Source organism: Gopherus flavomarginatus, chromosome 6 (assembly GCF_025201925.1).
Source record: "Gopherus flavomarginatus isolate rGopFla2 chromosome 6, rGopFla2.mat.asm, whole genome shotgun sequence".
NCBI lineage: Eukaryota > Metazoa > Chordata > Testudines > Testudinidae > Gopherus > Gopherus flavomarginatus.
The window spans coordinates 108,465,712-108,484,935 of NC_066622.1; the positions used below are offsets into that span (position 1 = coordinate 108,465,712).

Below are 19,224 nucleotides of genomic sequence, written 5' to 3' on the forward strand. Positions count from 1 at the left end.
TGCCTGAGAACATACAGAAGGGTGGCTAGAGAGAAGGAAACTATCTTTCCAAGAAAGGCCTATCATCTAAGTGACTGCAGCACACCATAAGTATGTGATCTCTGTAGGGATGTTTACACTACAAACACTATATCTGCATAGCTACATTGCTGTAGCTATGTCAGCATAACCTTGTAGCATAGACACATTCTACATTGATGGAAGAGGTTTCCCCCAATCAATGTAGGAATGCCACCTCTCTGGATGATAGCTACATCAACTGAGTCATTCTTCCATTAGCACAGTGCATCTACACTGAGAGTTAGGTCAGAATAGTGAAGTAAGGTCAGGGGTATGGATTTTTCATGCCCCTGACCAACACAGCTATATCAACCAGGCCTATATTCCAGGGGGAATTAGTTTCAGTTCATATTAGTACATGACACAACACTTTTCACTCATTCACTCCTAGGGCAATCAGGCTTTTTATTTACCTTTTGCCTAGCCGGGCATTTGTCCCAAAGCTTCAAAAGCTAAACTCAGTACTTGAGTTACTATTAAGTGTCGTTATTCTAGGTACCATATTGAGGAATGTTTTTTCCTTTGTGCATGTTGGCAGAGGTCTGGTAGCATTCTGATACTTGTGTTGACTGGACATCATGAGTGAGTGAGGAGGCCGAGTCTAGAAACAGCATGCTGCCCCTCAAAAAGAGCTACCTATGCACATGACCACACAGGCATTTTGCCTACCTGTGTCTTCCAAAGGCAGAATGTTTCCAGGTGTGCCTGTGTTGTGCTGCACTCTCCACATCCTGCAGGATGATAGAGGTGTGACTTACAAAGCCACAGCAGAGCCCTAATCTTGAGAGCCTAAACTAATATGGGGACCACAAGCTCAAGCAGCGTTCAGTGTAATTTCAGAACCTTTGACTGTTTTGGTCACACCAGGTTTGTTACATCTCAAATATTACAAGACAAAAGTTTTGTACCTAGAGTATGCATTCATGTAAGTAGCTGCAGTTGTTCTTTTCGCTGCTCCTCTTTCCAAAATCTGATACACTTCATCCTTGTTGTGTACAGTTATTTCTTCCAATCCTTTGATAATCACACCCCTCTGTCAAGACAGGAGTTTATGTTACACATCTTTTTTGTCACACATCTTTATTTAGTCATTCCAAGAGCCCCACTTAAGTTTTAGAATTTGGATTTGTACCTTGTTACGGGGGTCATCAAACATTTGAAGTCTCTCCCCTACATCAGGAGAGGGATTCAAAAGATCAAAAAGCTCCTCATTGTAGATTTCCAACAGGGAGACTTTCACAGAAAATTCCGTACCATTGTCTGAAAGTTTTTCAAATATTTGATGCAGTGTACGGGGGATTATACCAGCTAGTGGATCCTATAATTAAAGCACAGAGGAGTTTATGAAATACCAGTGCCAAGAGAAGACCAAAGGGACAGTGAGCATAAAGAGGAGACCTAGGTTTAGGGAAATCAACATAACTTGTTTTAAACATGAGAGTGACACAAATGGACTATTCTTCATAGGATAATTTTCAGAGCTTGTAGACAGGTTTGAAACAAAATCAGGTTTATCTAAGAGAATATTCATAAATTTTAAAAAAGATGTTTAATGGTAAACTCTTAATGTTAGAGTAGGTGAGTCTGAAACGAGAGCTTCAGCGTACTTGCAAGAGACCAGTTCCAACCAAGTTTTCATTAGCTACAGCTAGCCTTCTGCAATATACTCACATTGAATTACAACTCAGCTAACAAGCTTTTAATAGGGGGTCAGATTTACCTCTTCCCATGTATATTCTTCATTAGGTGATCTCTCCCCTTCCATTGTGAAGGTTTTCCCTGTACCAGTTTGGCCATAGCTGTGTGGCAGAATTTGAAGATTAAAAGTATATACTTGAAACTGAAGTTAAACACGTTAAGAAAGTCGTTTGGGGCACTTACGCAAACACAGTACAGTTGTATCCCATAATAACTTCATCCAAAATAGGACAGACAACATTCCGGTAAACCTCAATTTGTTTTGCTTGAGCTCCGAAGACCTGTTGAGGCAAAGTCAGTATATCACATTTAGCTACACTCTGATGTGTTTCCCCACTTGAAATTAGCACATAGTACAACTCCATGACTGATTATTTAGAGGGAAAATTTTTCCAGCAGACATCTAGAAGTCAGTGACACAAAGAAGAGTTACCATATCAAAGGTGTAAGTCTTCCTTGCTGCCTTATCGGTTACTCCTCCAGTACGGACGCTAACTTCCTTTCTTGCATGGTCACAGTCTACAACAGCATGAGAGTTTGCTTTGCGCTCCGACACATTAAAGGGCCTAAAAGACAAGATTTAAGAATACATCTTTCTCATCAGCAAGGATATGAATCAGGTTTGACTAAGTGGTGCTTGTATTTTGGTTTAAAAATCCAAAAGCAGCATAGCGCTTGTGCAGTATAATCAACAAAATGTACTTGCTTAATCTAGGAGAAGTTTCCCCTATTTATCCTTAAACACTAAAGAGTGTACTTGATGGATATTTGGCATGTTTGCAGCTATTTTGCTGTTTGTGCAAGCATTTTCAACAAGTTTATTGCATCTAGAACACAGGAGAAACACATACAATAACTAATGTGAACTAAAAAAGTGAAGTTTTATTTAGACTTGTCAGTTTGTCTAACAATATGCCAAATTATATTTCACTAAGGGTCAAATATACTGCATAATTCTTATTGTAAACATCTTTATAAGAAAATCTTGAATGTAGCGTAATCCACCATGGATCCCTAGCAATACATCTAGTCATCGTGACTGCTCAGCAGTGGTATTCATCCACAATTTGAAGAAAAAGGCCAACCTCCTACAAAGCACGGGCAATTGTGTAGTGTTCTTACATGGAGCTGTGAAAGAAAGGATTTCTTTTTGAACAGGTTATATCCTAACGCACACATTTTTATTAACGTTGTGAATAGCCTTTCACTTAGACCAAAGACCAGGAAACAATTTGGTTAGCTAAAAAGGCAATGGAAGAAGTTGTCCAACATGGTTATACAGTAACTACACTTCTGTTAAAGTTGGTTTGATATGGGGGATGGACTAAGTTTCTCATTGGACTGATTGCTTGAGTACAATTGAGAAAAGAGGGACTCAACTTCATCCCATGTTGATGGCCTTGGGGCAAAGAATATCTTACCCAATTTTTAAGGCACCACGTAAATTTACAATGCTTATAAATGGAGCAGTAGATAGCACTAGAACCATTTGAATGCTGATACATTATTGCTATTATGAAGACCTACTCACAAGCACTAACAAAAAAACCAAAAACAATTTTTTATTTTTATTTTTTTTTTTAGCAAAAGAGCTTTCCAGATATTTGAAGTGCAGGGCAGAGATGAGACGTTGCTTAAGGGATTTTTGGGAAGTTCGATAGAAATATGATTTGTCATTTAATGAGTTGCTGTCTTCAAAGGACAGGAGCTACTATAAAATCCTGGAATGGAGTTCAGTCCAAGGGACTAGGTTGCTATAGGGATGTCCAGAACTGTGTGAATAACCCTAACACTAGACTTATGGAGCCAGTTAATATTTGCAATATATACTGATGTTTAGCAAGGATGCAGAATGGAGTTTTTGTCTGTTAGTTTGTTGTGTGCTTGCTTGCCCTGTGCCTGCTTGATTGAAGTTTACAGTGTAGTCTTTTCTGGGGGCTGTGTGCTGCGCCAAGCAGCCTGCTAGCTAGGCTGAGAGCTAAGTAATGAGGTTCTAGCCTGCTATCCTTTGATCCCTAGTCCCTTGACAAGGGGGCACGGGTAATTCCGGGCGGACTGGGGTTTAAAAAGCCAGCTCCTAAGCAACCAGAGGAGATAAACAAAACAGCAGAAGCAAACAGGATAGTTTTGAGAAGGAGCATGACAGCGAGCATGAGAGCCATATACATCTAATACACACACACACACACACTTTAGGCCAATGATGGCCCCAAAAAAACAAACCAAACCCCTGCAAAAGTAAAAATAAAGCAGGCAGAAGTCCAGCAGCAGAGTCGGGGCTATCCAATTTGTTGCACTGAATGCAGCATGTAAGATTAGCAGCCTTGTGGGCAGGTGACATATGTATGCCTTTGGAGCAAGCAACTCATGCCCCTTAGAGAGAGTATGGGCTCTTGAAACCAGAGTGGCTGAACTGGAGGAGCTAAGGGAGATAGAGGTACATAGATGAGACTTTCAGGGACACAGTAGAGTAGTTTCCCACCCCCGTGGTGTGAAAGCCTCTGTGCCGTTGAAGAGCATAAACGTCTCAGGGAAGGCAAACATCAAGATGGAGCAAAGGGAAACAATCCCATAGTTTGTACCTTCCTTCCAGATGTCATGGTATCCTCTCGCAGTGATGAGAAGGAACCCCGTTTATTAGGAAGAGACAGGCAATAGTAATAGAGGATTCAATTATTAGAAATCTAGATAGTTGGGTTTGAGAAGACCGGAAGAACCGCATGGTGAATTGCTAGTCAGGTGCAAAGGCTGCAGACCTCTCAAGACATCTAGATAGATGTATGTGCAATGCTGGGGAGGAGACAGTGGTCATGGAACACGTAGGTACCAGAGACATAGCACATGGTAGGAGAAAGGTCCTACTAGTGCAGGGGTTCTCGCAACAAATTTTTTGGTGGCCGCTCTGACAATTTTTCCTAAAATACTTTATTAACTTTGGGGAAAACAAGTCCAAATCATTGTAATTTATTTATGTAGGGGTTTTGTGTCTCCGAGAGGGGATGGGGCTGAGGGGAGGGCCCAACTATTGTTGGTGGCCCTGGGGGAGGGGCTGCTACTCCCCTCCTCAATCACCTTCCAGAAAGCTGTGGCCACAAGAAAAGCCCCTGGTAGCCACATGTAACTATGGTAGCCGCATTTGAGAAATACTGTCCTAGTGGCTAAATTTAAGATGCTAGTTAAAAAGATTGAGATCTAGGGCCTCCAGGGTAACATTCTCTGAAATGCTTCCACTTCCATATGCAGAGCCAGTTAAGACAGGCAGAACTGCAAGGTTTCAACATATGGAAGGGATGGTGGCATTCAGAGGAGGGATATAGGTTATTAGGAACTAGGGAACTTTTGGGGAAAAGAGGAGCCTATACAGGAAGGATGGGCTCCAACTAAACCAAATGAATCAGACTGCTGGCATGTAAAAATAAAAAGGTCAGAGGGATGGGGGAAAGCAGCACACAGTTCAGACAGACAGTACTGAGGGGAGGATTTATTAAAAGGGATACTCTATTCCCTGGAAAAGAGAAGAGGATAGAAGTTGATGAAGTGCCAGTGGGAACTGAAAAAGAAAGTCAAACGAAAGAGTCCCATGCAGTCATCACAAAGACAAATAAATATTGAGAATTTTTACAAGCATTTGTATACAAACATTAGAAAACTAAAATGTTAAGCTGGGTGAATTGGAGTGCCTGGTATTAAATGAGGATATAGATATAATAGGCATCACAGAAACTTGGTGGAACAACAATAATCAATAGGACACAGTAATACCAGGGTACGAAATATATAGAAATAACAGAGTAGACTGTACTGGTGGAGGTATGGCACTATATGTAAAAGAAAACAGAGTCAAGTATAGTAAAAACCCTAAATGAATCAAACTGTACCATAGAATCTACATAAAAAGAAATCCCATGCTTGAATAATAAGCATATGGAAGCAGGAACATACTACCGACCAAATGATCAGGATGACGACAGTGACTGTGAAATGCTCAGGGAGAAAAGAGAAGCTACCAAAAAACCCCCAAACCCCTAAAATCAGAAAACACAGTAATAACGAGAGATTTCAACTATCCCCATATTGACTGGACACTGGTCACCTCAGAACAGGATGCAGAGATAAAGTTTCTAGACACCACCCATTAATGACTGATTCCTGGAGCCCACAAGGGGAGAGGAAAGTGACACACAGGATCTGGTCCAAGAGATGAATATAGCTGAACTGCTCAGTAATAGTGATCATAATGCAATTAAATTTAAAATCATGGGTGGGGGGGAGAAGCTGTGGGGCACAGGGGAAATACCAAAGAAACCCACCACTGTAGTATTTAACTACAAAAAGGGGAACTACACAAAAATTAGGAAGCTAGTTAAATGGAAATTAAAAGGAACAGTTACAAGAGTAAAATGCCTGTAAGCTGCATGGACACTACATAAAAATACCACAAAACAGAGGATCAAACTAAATGCATACCCCTAATAAAAACAAACAAGAAGAGGATCAAAAATGCCACCATGGCTAAACAGAAGCAGAAGCAAAAATACATCCTTTAAAAATTGGAAATCAAATCCTATTGAAAACAGAAATGAGCATAAACTCTGGCAAGTCACATGCAAAAGTATAATTAGGAAGGCCAAACAAGAATTTGAAGAGCAACTAGCAAGACACAGAAACTAACAATAATTTAGTTTTGTAATTATTTATTTAAAAAAGGAAGCCTACCAAACAATCAATCTTTGTACCAGATTACTAGAAAATAGCTAATGTAGCATCAATTTTTCAAAAAGGCTCCAGAGGCGATCCTGACAAATAGAGGCCGGGTAAGCCTAACTTCAGTATCAGGTAAATTGGCGGAAACTGTAGTAAAGAATTATCGGAGACACAGATGAAGAAAACATTCTGAGGAAGAGTCAACACTGCTTTTATAAAGAGAAATCAGGCTTCATCAATCTATTAGAATTATTTGAGGGAGTCAAACAAACAAAGATTGTTAGCTTTGTTTAGGATAGTAAAATTCCATTTCCATCTACATGGAAGAGGGTATAAAAAACCCTGGAAACATCTGTTTTGTCTTCAATTCCTGTTTCATTTGTCTGGATTGGATTTCTAAAAAAGAAGCTCTAAACAAGGACTGATGACCCCCAAGCTGTTCGGATAACTTCGAGAGAGATCACCCTGCAGCACTCCTACCCCTGGGAAATGGACTCAGCGGCGAGGCTGCACGTGACCCTGAGGCCATGTCTACATCTAAAGTTTTGCAGCGCTGGTTGTTACAGCTGTATTAGTACAGCTGTATAGGGCCAGCGCTGCAGAGTGGCCACACTTACAGCAACCAGCGCTGCAAGTGGTGTTAGATGTGGCCACACTGCAGCGCTGTTGGGCGGCTTCAAGGGGGGTTCCGGGAACGCGAGAGCAAACCGGGAAAGGAGACCCGCTTCGCCGCGGTTTGCTCTCGCGTTCCCGGAGCCACCCAGCAAACCGCAGGGAAGGAGACCTGCTTGCTCTGGGCTCCGGGAACGAGAGAGCAAACCGGGAAAGGAGACCCGCTTCGCCGCGGTTTGCTCTCTCGTTCCCGGAGCCACCCAGCAAACCGCAGGGAAGGAGACCTGCTTGCTCTGGGCTCCGGGAACGAGAGAGCAAACCGGGAAAGGAGACCAGCTTGATTACCAGAGGCTTCCTCCTTCCACGGAGGTCAAGAAAAGCGCTGGTAAGTGTCTACATTGGATTACCAGCGCTGGATCACCAGCGCTGGATCCTCTACACCCGAGACAAAACGGGAGTACGGCCAGCGCTGCAAACAGGGAGTTGCAGCGCTGGTGGTGCCCTGCAGATGTGTACACCTTCAAAGTTGCAGCGCTGTAACTCCCTCACCAGCGCTGCAACTTTCTGATGTAGACAAGCCCTGAGAGAGCAGAAGGCTTGGGCCTGGCCCAGAAACACCTCAGGGCCCTGCCTCTCTGTGCCAGGTGCACCAGGTTTGAGGCAGGTAAGCTTAACCAGGCAGGAGCCAAGTGTGAAAGGGCTGAGTGTGGGGGGAGAGGGTTCTGTGCTGGACAATCTGGGTGCAGACAGCTCAGTGGGGGGATCTAGGTGTGGGGGGATCTGGATGCATAGAGGCTTGGGGGGGAGGGGGGGTTCCAGAGTCAGTGGGACTCTTTAGAGGCTTCCAGGTGAAGATGGTTGGGGCTCAGCAGAGGAGTCTGGATTTGAGGTGTCAATGGGGGAGTCTGGGTGCTGAGGGAGTAGGGCTAGGTGGGGTGGAGGTCTGGGTGCAATTAGTTGGGGTCACTGGAGTGGGGGCTCAGGGTGGTGCAGAGGGGTGGGACTCATCAGATTGGGGGGTTGAGTGTAGGGAGCTCAGTGAGTGGTGGTCTGAGTGCAGGGAGTCTGGATGCAGGGACTGAGGTTCAATGGGGTAGAGTTCAACTATGGAGTGCTAGGGGGTTCTGGATGTACAGGGTGAGTCTTGTTGGGGATGTCTGGGTATGGGAGGTCCAGATGCATGGGGAAGCAGCTTCCTATACAATGACCCCTCCCCCCACAGCTGAGGCATGATGGGGGCAGGAAGCAAGGGAGGATGCTCAATTTCCTGTAGCTGGGGGAGGTTTCTGGGGGTGAGTCTGACACAGCACCAGGCATTCCTTGCAGGGCAAGAGGAAGTCCCATCCTCTCCTGTCTCCAACCTAACTATGACTAGCAGCGTATCCCAGCTCAGGATAGGAGCCACTGGCTCGGGTGTCCCCAGCCCCGCAGTGATTTACCTCTCTGTTGGCCTGAACTGATGTACCTTGCTACTAGGGTGTGGTGCATGACTACTCTTGCAGCTTCCCTTTGCTTCCCTGGCAGAAATTCATTTTTCTGCGGGGAAGTAAAGAAATCTGCGGGGGCCATGAATTCTGCACACATGACACATTGACAACAGAGCGATTATTGGGTAAGATTTGAGAGCTGCCACCTGATGTGCCAAGGCTACCTCTGCTCCTGCTTTGCCTGCCAGCTCAGGACTCCAGCACCCTGTCTTGCTGAGTCAGACACGCTCGTTTGCTCCAACACAGACCCAGGGTCTGAATTACTTGCCCCAAAGGTGCAGGCTTCATTGAAAGCAGCTTACGGAAGTGTTCTTGTCTTTAACACTCAGATGCCCAACTCCTAATGGGGTCTAAAACCCAAATAAATCCATTTTATCCTGTGTTAAGCTTATACAGGGTAAATTCATGAATTGTTCTCCATCTATAACACTAACTCTATAACCTCCCCCAGGTATTAATAATTAACCCAGAGTATGTAATAAGTAAAAAGTGATTTGATTAAATACAGAAAGTAGGATTTAAGTGGTTCCAAGTAGTGACAGACAGAACAAAGTCCAAGCAAAATAATATAAAACATGCAAGTCTGAGTCTACTGAGTACAGGCAAAAATCTCACCCTGAGAGATGTTTCAATAAGTCTCTTTCACAAACTGGATGCCTTCCTAGACTGGGCACAGTCCTTTTCCCTGGTACAGCCATTGTTCCAGATCAGGTAGTAACTACGGGATTCCTCATGATAGCTGCTTCCCTTTGTTCTGTTCCACCCATTTATATATCTTTTGCATAAAGTGGGAATCCTTTGTCCCTCTCTGGGTTCCCACCCCTCCTTCTCAATGGAAAGACACCAGGTTAAAGTGGATTCCAATTCAGGTGACATGATCACATGTCACTGCAAGACTTCATTACCCGCTTGCCAGCACATGTATACAGGAAGACTTAGGCCACGTCTACACTACAGCATAAAATCGAAATTATTAAAACCGGTTTTATAAAACTGGTTTTATAAAATCGATTTTACACATCCACACTAGGGCACATTAATTTGGTGGTGTGCGTCCATGGTCCTAGGCTACCATCGATTTCCGGAGCGGTGCACTCTGGGTAGCTCAGTAAAAGAATGAGACCAATAACTTCGATTTCCGTCCACACTAACCCTAAATCGATATAGTAATATCGATTTTAGGGTTACTCTTCTCGTTGGGGAGGAGTACAGAAATCGATTTTAAGAGCCCTTAAAATCGATTTAAAGTGCCTTGTAGTGTGGACGGTTACAGGGTTAAATCGATTTAACGCTGTTTAAATCGATTTAACGCTGTAGTGTGGACCAGGCCTTACAGGTAAAACAGAGCCATCTGAAGTCAATTGTCCTGGTTAATGGGAGTCATCAAGATTCCAAACTACCATTAATGGCCCACACTTTGCATAATTACAATAGGCCCTTAGAGTTATATTTCATATTTCTAGTTTCAGATACAAGAGTAGTATATTTATACAAATAGGATGATCACACTCAGTAGATTATAAGCTTTGTAATACCTTACAAGAGACCTTTTGCATGAAGCATATTCCAGATAAATTAGCATATTTTTACAAAATCATAGAGTGCAACATCACAATATTGACCTGGCTTCTTGAGATCAGAAGGACCCTTTGTTTGATGAAATGGGTTTTCAATAACCACTGCATCTTTGACTTCATGTTAACCAGTGTAGGGAGACAGAAGCAGTGCTCCCTCTAATTTTTCCCCACACGTGTGCGGAATGAATTTTGTTATGTGCGCCAATATGGAGGTGATGTGTGACACATCACCTCCATATTGGTGCACATAAAGCTCATGTGGTGGGGGTGGGGCTAAGGGGTTTGACGTATGGGAGAGGGCTCAGGGTTTGGGCAGAGAGTTGGGGTGTTGGCTCTGGGGTGGGGCCAGGGATGAGGGGTTTAGGGCTGGGGCAGAAGGCTGGGGTGCAGGGCTCTGGTTGTGGGTGTGAGCTCTGGGGATGAGGGGTTTGCAGTGCAGGCTGCCCTGGGGCTATGGTGGGGAGAGAGGACTCCTCCCAGATCTCTATCCCTGCAGCAGCATCCGGGCTGGGGCCATGGGGTGAGCGCCTCTCCTCTGGCCGTGGCAGGTCTGGGCTAGGTTGCGGGAGAGGCATCTCTCCCCGCCACAGCCCTGAGTGCCTGTGTAGTGCTTAATAGGCTGCTGTGCAGTCATGCAGCTTAGCGGGAACTTAGAACAGAAGTTTACTTTTGTTACTGGCTTGGTATATCTAATGGTAGAACAACCACCAGTTTGGGGTGAGCCTGCCCTATTTTTCAGCACTTCGTTCTGAATCTGGCATTCTCCGCTGTGACCCACTGAGGTATGGTGACACTACTCAAAAGATCTTGGAGTCATCTTGGATAGTTCTGTGAAAACATTTACTCAACGTGCATCAGCAGTCAAAAAAGCTAACAGAATGATAGGAACCATTAGGAAAGGGATAAAGGAGGATTTTATATTATATATATATATATAAAAATCAGTGCTGCTACATAAATCCATGGTATGCCCACATCTTTAATACTGCATGCATTTCTGGTGGCCTAAACTCAAAAAAGATATACTAGCATTGAAAGAGGTACAGAGAAGGACAACAAAAATTAATATGGGTATGGAACAGCTTCCATATAAAGAGAGGTTAAAGAGACTGACTGTTCAGCTTGGAAAAGATATGACTGAAGGGGGTTATGCTAGAGAGCTATAAAATCATGAATGGTGTGGAGAAAGTGGATAAAGAAGTGCTATTTGCCCTTCACAAAGCACAAGAACCAGGGTCACCTAATTAAATTAATAGGCAGCAGATGTAAAACAAACATAAGGAAATACTTCTTCACACAATGAACTTGTTGCCAGGGGATGTCATGAAGGCCAAAAGAGTAAATGGGTTTTAAAAGAATTGGATGAATCCATGGAGGATAGGCTCACTGTGGCTATTAGCCAAGATAGTCAAGGATGCAACCTCAGGCTGGGTAGCCTTAAGCCTCTGACTGCCAGAAGCTGGTACTGGATAACAGGGGATGGATCACTCATTAATTGCCCTGTTCTGTTCACTCCCTCTGAAGCATCTGGCAGTGGCCAATGTCAGAAGACAGGATACTGAACTAGATGGACCATTGGTCTGACCTAATATGGCCATTTTTATATTACGTTCTTAATAATCCAGTGCTAATTGAAATCAGGAAGGGAAGTGGTACACTTGAATCTTGCCCCAAAACAGGCAACTTCAAAAGCTATACTCCTGTTTTGGAATATCCTTGGTTTACATGACCCTCAAACCACCAGCAGCACCATATATAGTTTTAGGTCAAAATCTCATTGAGAGTCTCATTAAGTGTTTGCTTGCTAATCACAAACAGAGATTAATAAAAAACCTCTTCAAAAACATCCTCTGAACCCATTATTTCATAAAGTGAAAATACAAACACTAGTTTGGCCTTACCTACACTCATAAATAGCCCCACTGCAATCAGTGTTACTATACTGACTCCGAACCCTAAGCAAAGACAAAAGCTGTGTTTACACTGCCACTTTCAGCTCTAAAACTTTAGTTGTTCAGCGGTGTGAAAAAAAAAAACACCCCTGAGCGACAAATATTTTAGCACTGAAAAGCGTCAGCTATGCTCCCGATGATAAAGCTATCACCCCTCATTCGGGTGGTTATTTTTTTTAATCACCGAGAGAGCTCTTCTCCGGCAATAAAGCAGGACTACACTGCCCATATCACAATGCTATAACATGGGCAGTGTAGACATACCCAAAGATATGCATTGGTTGGCAAAAGACTGTACTGAAAGCTTTGCTTGGAGCATTTTTTTTTTTGTACTCTTAGGCGTCAGTGCCAGAACATTTGCACAGACTGCTGAATAATGTGTATTCCCAAGTGTATTTTAGTGGTTCTCTTCATTAGTTTATGCCAACACCTTATAAGAAATTAGACAGGACGCTCTTCAAGGTGGAAAGACGTCTATTTTGTCTTGTATAGGACAAAGCACACCAGCTCTTTAATCGTCACCTATAACCCCACATTGAACCATTTGAACTAGATTACGCAAAGTGAACCATTTTGTTCAAGATCCTTTAGGCCAGGGATAGGCAACCTATGGCACACATGCCGAAGGCGGCACGTGAGCTGATTTTCAGTGGCACTCATACTGCCTGGATCCTGGCCACAGGTCCGGGGGGCTCTGCATTTTAATTTAAAATGAGGCTTCTTAAACATTTTAAAAACCTTATTTACTTTACATACAACAGTAGTTTAATTATATATTATAGACTTATAGAAAGATCTTCTAAAAACTTTAAAATGTATTACCGGCACACGAAACCTTAAATTAGAGTGAATAAATGAAGACTCGGCACACCACTTCTGAAAGGTTGCCGACCCCTGCTTTAGGTACTGAAGTGATACAAAGTTGAGCTGGCTATGAGGAATTTTGTAACATTGCACATCTCCAATGGAGTCTCAGAGTTACAACATATGGTACATTTATTAATACAATATGCAGTACATCCACATTTAAGGTCCAGAATAAAGGGCAATCTAAACATGACAGCTCTGACATCACCCAAGGTATAATCTGGACTGATGAAGAGCCATGTCCCCTAAATTTTCCAATCTAGGGTGGGAAGCTGAAAGCCTGGTCTCTCTGCTCCGCTGGCAGCACCCTGCCAGGAGCCAGCTGTCCCACTGGCTCTCAGTAGGCAGCCTGGAGCTTCTGGCCTCACCATTCCATGCAGGAAGATTGGGGGAAGGGCGGGGGGAGGGCCACCCAGGGCGTCTCACACCCAAGGAGCGGAGTCCAGCTGTCCCAGCTTCTTGGGCCACCCCCTGCCCGCTCCTTGCTGGAGGCTAGGCAGCCATGTCTATTTCACAGGCCCAGAGCTATGAAACTGACAAACCATCCACCATTCCCAGCCCAGAGCCCTGATGGATGCCCCCCAGGCATCTCACTCCGGCTTCCAGCTGGGAGCAGGATCCTGGTTGCCCAACTCTCCAGGGGAGTTGACAGCTAACAACGAATGTAAAGAACACAGGGTCTACAGATACTGAGTCGCCCTAAATACACTGAAGCCTTGGCTACACTGGCGCTTTACAGTGCTGCAACTTTCTCGCTCAGGGGTGTGAAAAAACACCCCCCTGAGCGCAGCAAGTTACAGCGCTGTAAAGCGCCAGTGTAAACAGTGCCCCAGCGCTGGGAGCGCGGCTTCCAGAGCTGTAAGCTAATCCCCACGGGGAGGTGGAGTACGTGCTGCACTGGGAGAGCTCTCTCCCAGCGCTGGCACCGCGACCACACTTGCACTTCAAAGCGCTGCTGCGGGAGTGCTCCCATGGCAGCGCTGCATGGCTGCAAGTGTAGCCATACCCTGTCATAAGACCTACACCTTTCCTTGAGGTGGTTTTATTATGTCAGCATAGCTGGGGAGTACTCCCCAGCTATGTAAAATAGACATGGCTGCCTGGCTCCCAGCAAGGAGCGGGCAGGGGGCAGCCCAAGAAGCTGGGACAGCTGGACTCCGCTCCCTGGGTGTGAGATGCCCTGGATGGCCCTCCCCCCGCCTTTCCCCCAATCTTCCTGCATGGAATGGTGAGGCCAGAAGCTCCAGGTTGCCCACTGAGAGCCAGTGGGGCAGCTGGCTCCTGGCAGGGTGCTGCCAGCAGAGCAGAGACCAGGCTTTCAGCTTCCCACCCTAGATTGGAAAATTTAGGGGACATGGCTCAGCCTCAAACTAGTTCTCCAGAGACAAAAGGCTAGCAAATGGGCAATCACCAGGTTAAGTGGCCATTCTTTGGCAGGAAAGAGGTTGACGGTGAAAAATCTACATCTTAACAATGAAACACGGTGGACAGTCCACAAAGACTGTCTCCTGAACCCCACCCAGAGATGATTCTCAACGAAGAGAAATAAATATAAAAAAGGAGAGTTTAAAAAATTCCACAACAATGCTGTCATGTAAGGGTACTGTTAGGCTAATGTTAACTTGTCCAATTAGTCTTACTTTAATATAGTTCAGGCATTTATTTTCTTTGAAGGGATAAGCATACCTTGATAAGACATGCATTTGCAAGTCTGAAGCTCATCATGCTTTGCAAACATATCAGGCCTGGGCCAAGACTAATCGCCATGTCCCAGACTTGAACGTCTGAGAAAGTACTTAAAAATGGGCGCTTTAGTTAAAATGTCCCTTCAGCCAGAACTACCTCACCATTAAATCCACCCTTCTAATGCTTTACACAGTTCTGACCACAGGAGTCTTTGGCAGCCTCCTCAGGAGGCCCCAATGGATGCTGTCCAGCACTAGCTATTTGCCCATGGCGGTAACAGAGAAGCACACGCCGCACAGGCAGGGTGACCAGATGTCCCGATGTTATAGGGACAGTCCCGATGTTTGGGGCTTTGTCTTATATAGGCGCTTATCACCCCCACCCCCGTCCCGATTTTTCACACTAGCTGTTTCGTCACTCTCCACCCAGGAGAAGCAGTCGGGGCGCACCGGACCCGCTTACCTGCATCTCACAACCACTTGGATATTCTTGCCTTTCTCCTCTTTCTTAGCGCCGCCTTGGGAGCTCAGGGCCGCCGTCGCCATTGTCGCGGGGAGCCTGCGGAGGGGAAGGAAGCGGTGAGTGCCGACTAGCTGCTCCCCAACCCGCGGACAGAGCTGAAGGGACAACAGAGCGCGTCCCTCCCCCCGAGCGCTCTACAGCCCTGCCCGACAGCCCAGGCGGGGGAGCATCATCCCCCTCCCGCGGGGCCCCGAGCGGCGCCGTGCCCCGCTCGCGCAGGGAACCACGGAGAGGGAGCATCGCCCAGCAAAGGAGCCTCGAGCTCAGGAGAGGTCCCCGGGAAAGGGGGGACCGGCCAGCCCAGCGCCCCCCCAGCGATTAGCGCGCAGCCTCTTTCCCCAACCTACTGTCGCCACCCGGCAAGCTGCTCCGGCCGCTTCCTGTCACTGTGCGCCTAGCCAGGGGCGCCCCTTTCCCTCGACAACTTTGAACCGCGCGCCAGGACTTCCGCAGCCAATCAACGGAAAGCCGCGCGGCTCGTGGTGCAGCATGGGACTTAATTTAAATTTCGGGAACTTGAGGGCAGGGTTGTATTTGAACTGACGTCACACCGGCGTGAGGGCGACGCACTCCTCGGCCGTGAGCGTTCGGGACTCGAACCAGGTCGCTTACGCCCCACGAAACAATGGCTGCTGGGAATGGTAGTCCCCTTCCCCGGAGCACTGCATGCTGGGAGTGGTAGTGCCTGCAGGTGGTTACTTGGTTCCAAGAAGGGATGCGATGCGTTGCGTTGCGTTGCGTGCTAAGGCGAATCTATCCCTCTGCAGTCGGATCGGGCAGCGCGTACTCTGCACTGTCGCCTCACGGCAGTTGTATAACTGTTGTCGGGGGAGGGTTTGGTTTGGGGACATTATTACACCTGTATTCAGTGGTTGTAAAGGTATTTGCTGCACAGGAAGCCCATGCGATGTAACCCTCCGAAACCGTTCCCTGTTGTTTTTCTTTCCTTACAGCAAGAACAATGAACAGACGCTCCGGTCGTTCAGTATCTCTCCCTACCCCTTGTACTGTAGGAAGCGGAACAAGGCGGCTTTTCTACCTTGTTTTCAGATCTAGTATAATAGATACAATATAAGGGTCTACTTTCTACACAATATAGTGGGAGCAGCTGTCTCTCGCTGAGGGCATTAGTCACTTCACTGACTTGCTTTCAGACAGCAGTTTCATTACTAAAAGTAATAGGTATGGCATAAGAGCCTGAATAAACTAGAACTGCACAATGACAAGTATTGTAGAATTGTGAAGAGCTGGAGCAATGGGCAATGAGGTGCAGTCCCCCGATCAGAGCTCCTTCACAGATCACACAGACAAGAAAGAATGGATTGGAATTTTGCAAGGATGCATTTTTATTTGGCAAATGGCAACATGAAACAACTTCATCGCTACCTTGTACCACTCCTCTTAAGAGTTAAAACAATGTCTGCAAGAACCAAAGATACTGAAGTCTCATGCAAAGGCACTAAGAACAAGGCATAGGAATCATCCACATAGATCTTTATATATGAAAGGCCATTACTGTTGAGCTGCTAGTCCAATCCTAAACAAATGATCCTGGTTCATTCTAAAAATAGGCTGAGGATCGCAAAGACCAAGACCAAAAGCGACTTTACACTGATTAATACACGGTTAATTTGCAGCATTTCTGAGGCAGCATTACCTACTGGCTTCCACATAACATTTGAGTTTAAGGATGCTGCTAAAATGATACATCTGCTTATACCTTACATATTAAAAATACATTTAAAAGAAAATTACTTAGCTTGCAAGTCAAAAGTTAGTAATGCCAGATTCACTTATCCTTGCAATCTTAATTCTTCCCCTTTGTCCATCAAACCTCTGCACTGAATGAGGCAGGGATCATATAGAAAAAGCATTTAATCATGTCATTAAAAGAATATCATAAAGTATATGCAAAAGTATGTCAAATTAGGCTGTACAGGAGACTATAGCTCTGGTATTTCCTAACTTCCTAGTTTTGCAAAATAAACTTTGCAACCAAAATAACTTTATTTTAATGTAGGTTTTTGGTATGTAATTTCCTAGGCTGGTGTGTTGTTTAGTTTTTTAAGGAAAACTAAAAGCACAGAAACAAATTCTGGCTGGTTTACAGAAAGAGGCATCCAAATGGGAAAACTAATAGATACAAAAGCAACACTGATTGCAACTATATTCTGATTGAGTCCACCCTTATTCCCAGCCACCTTCTAGATTCTGTACCTGCTAAGCGTAAAAATAATTTGCACAGCGAAGTGTGTCAGGGCTATAGCCTGATCAAGGTATCAACAAGTATATGTACATAAACATGTAGATTATGTGCCGTCACCTACACTTTATAACAACCCCTTTGCAATATTCACTGTGAAGGAGAAGGCTGGATCTGAAAATTAACTTCTACCTTCTGCTCCAAGTTCTGGCTGCAGTTTCTTTTATGGTATGCGAGGATGTACAGCTCTGATGGAATGTCATAACAGCACCAGCCATAATTTGGCTCATAATATAAGACAATTACTAAAAAAATACAGGTTAGAGACCTATAAACAGGTTAGAGACCATTCAAACTCCCATTTAAACCATAGGAATCTATTTTAATGGGAACTGGATCAGGCCTTTTGGTATTTAGGCCTTGTCTATGCTAGGAAAAATGATACTTTAGTCAATCAAGCCAGCTCAACATGATTGAAAAACCCAATTTAACACAAGTGTAGACCCAGTTTAACACCTTTAGCTCTATTTTATGTCAGTTTATAACGTAAGCAGAACCTTTTTTCCTAGTCTAGCCAAGACAGAAGACACAAAATGAACAAGAAGGAAATGGCATTTTGCAAATAAAAAAAGATACTTTTAAAATTGGGAAAGAGGTTCAAAAGTAGTTAGTTGTTTAGGAAGCTGACCCTAAAAAATGTTTATCAGCTATAACAACCATGTTTCATTTATTAAAAAAATAGAAGTGACATTATAGAAAAAGTAATGATAAAAAAATCAAAATAAAGTTATTCAGACCAATTAAAAATATATTGATTTCTGTGGTGATGAACATAAATATTTGTTGAGCAAACAGATAAATATTGACTGAACATAAGAATGGTCATATTAGTCAGATCAATGGTCCATTTAGCCCATTACCCCGTCTTCCAACAGTGGCCAGTGCCTGATGCATCAGAAGGAATGAACAGAACAGGGCAATTACTGAGTGTTCCGTCCCCTGTTGTCCAGTTCCAGCATCGCAGTCAGAGGTTTAGGGCACCCAGAGCATGGGGTTGCATCCCTGACCATTTGGACTAATAGCCACTAATGAACCTCTTCTCCATTAACTTATCTAATTCTTTTTTGCATCCAGTTATACTTTTGGCCTTCACAATATCCCATGGCAATGAGTTCCACAGGTTGACTGTGCATTATGTGAAGAAGTACCGGTACTTCCTTTTGTTGGTTTAAACCTGCTGCCTATTAATTTCATTGGGTGACTCCTCATTCTTATGTTATCTGAAGAGGTAAATAACATTTCCTTATTCACTTTCTCTGCATCATTCATGATTTTATAGACCTCTCTCATAATCCCCCTTAGTTTTTTCAAAGATGAATAGTCCCAGTCTTTTTAATCTCCCCTCATATGGAAACTGTTCCATACCCCTAATTAATTTTTGTTGCCCTTCTCTGTATCTTTTCCATTTCTAATCTATCTTTTTTGAGGTGTGGGGCTACCAGAACAGTATTCAAGGTGTGGGCACGCCCATGAATTTATATAGTGGCATTATGATATTTATTTTCTTATTATCTATCCCTTTCCTAATGGTTCCTAACATTCTGCTGGCTTTTTTGACTGCTGCTGCACATTGAGTGGATGTTTTCAGAGAACTATCCACAATGATTCTGCAATCTCTTTCTTGAATGGTAAGAGCTAATTTAGCTCTTTTTGTATGTATAATTGGGATTATGCTTTCCATTACTTTGCATTTATCAAGACTGAATTTCATCTGCCATTTTGTTGCCCAGTCACCCAGTTTTGCGAGATCCCTTTGTAATTCTTTGCAGTCTGCTTTGAACTTAACTGTCTTGAAC

The 19,224-nt window shown here is 44.3% G+C and overlaps 1 protein-coding gene across 9 annotated transcripts in view; it reads right to left on the reverse strand.

The window, feature by feature from the left end:
• Positions 1-19,224, reverse strand: part of KIF11 (kinesin family member 11) — a 50,679-nt gene that overhangs the window by 19,873 nt on the left and 11,582 nt on the right. For 5 of the 9 annotated variants that reach the window (XM_050959310.1, XM_050959311.1, XM_050959306.1 and 2 more), the window contains exons 3-8: positions 15,106-15,201; positions 2,192-2,324; positions 1,942-2,039; positions 1,781-1,859; positions 1,193-1,378; positions 969-1,093 (exon numbers count right to left, since the gene is read on the reverse strand). In XM_050959310.1, the coding sequence (XP_050815267.1) occupies positions 969-1,093; positions 1,193-1,378; positions 1,781-1,859; positions 1,942-2,039; positions 2,192-2,324; positions 15,106-15,188 (704 nt within the window). In that variant the 5' untranslated portion in view covers positions 15,189-15,201. Of the gene's footprint in view, positions 1-968; positions 1,094-1,192; positions 1,379-1,780; positions 1,860-1,941; positions 2,040-2,191; positions 2,325-15,105; positions 15,202-15,512; positions 15,669-15,709; positions 16,215-19,224 lie in introns of those variants that run through there. The other 4 variants (XM_050959313.1, XM_050959312.1, XM_050959314.1 and 1 more) reach the window with 4 other exon arrangements.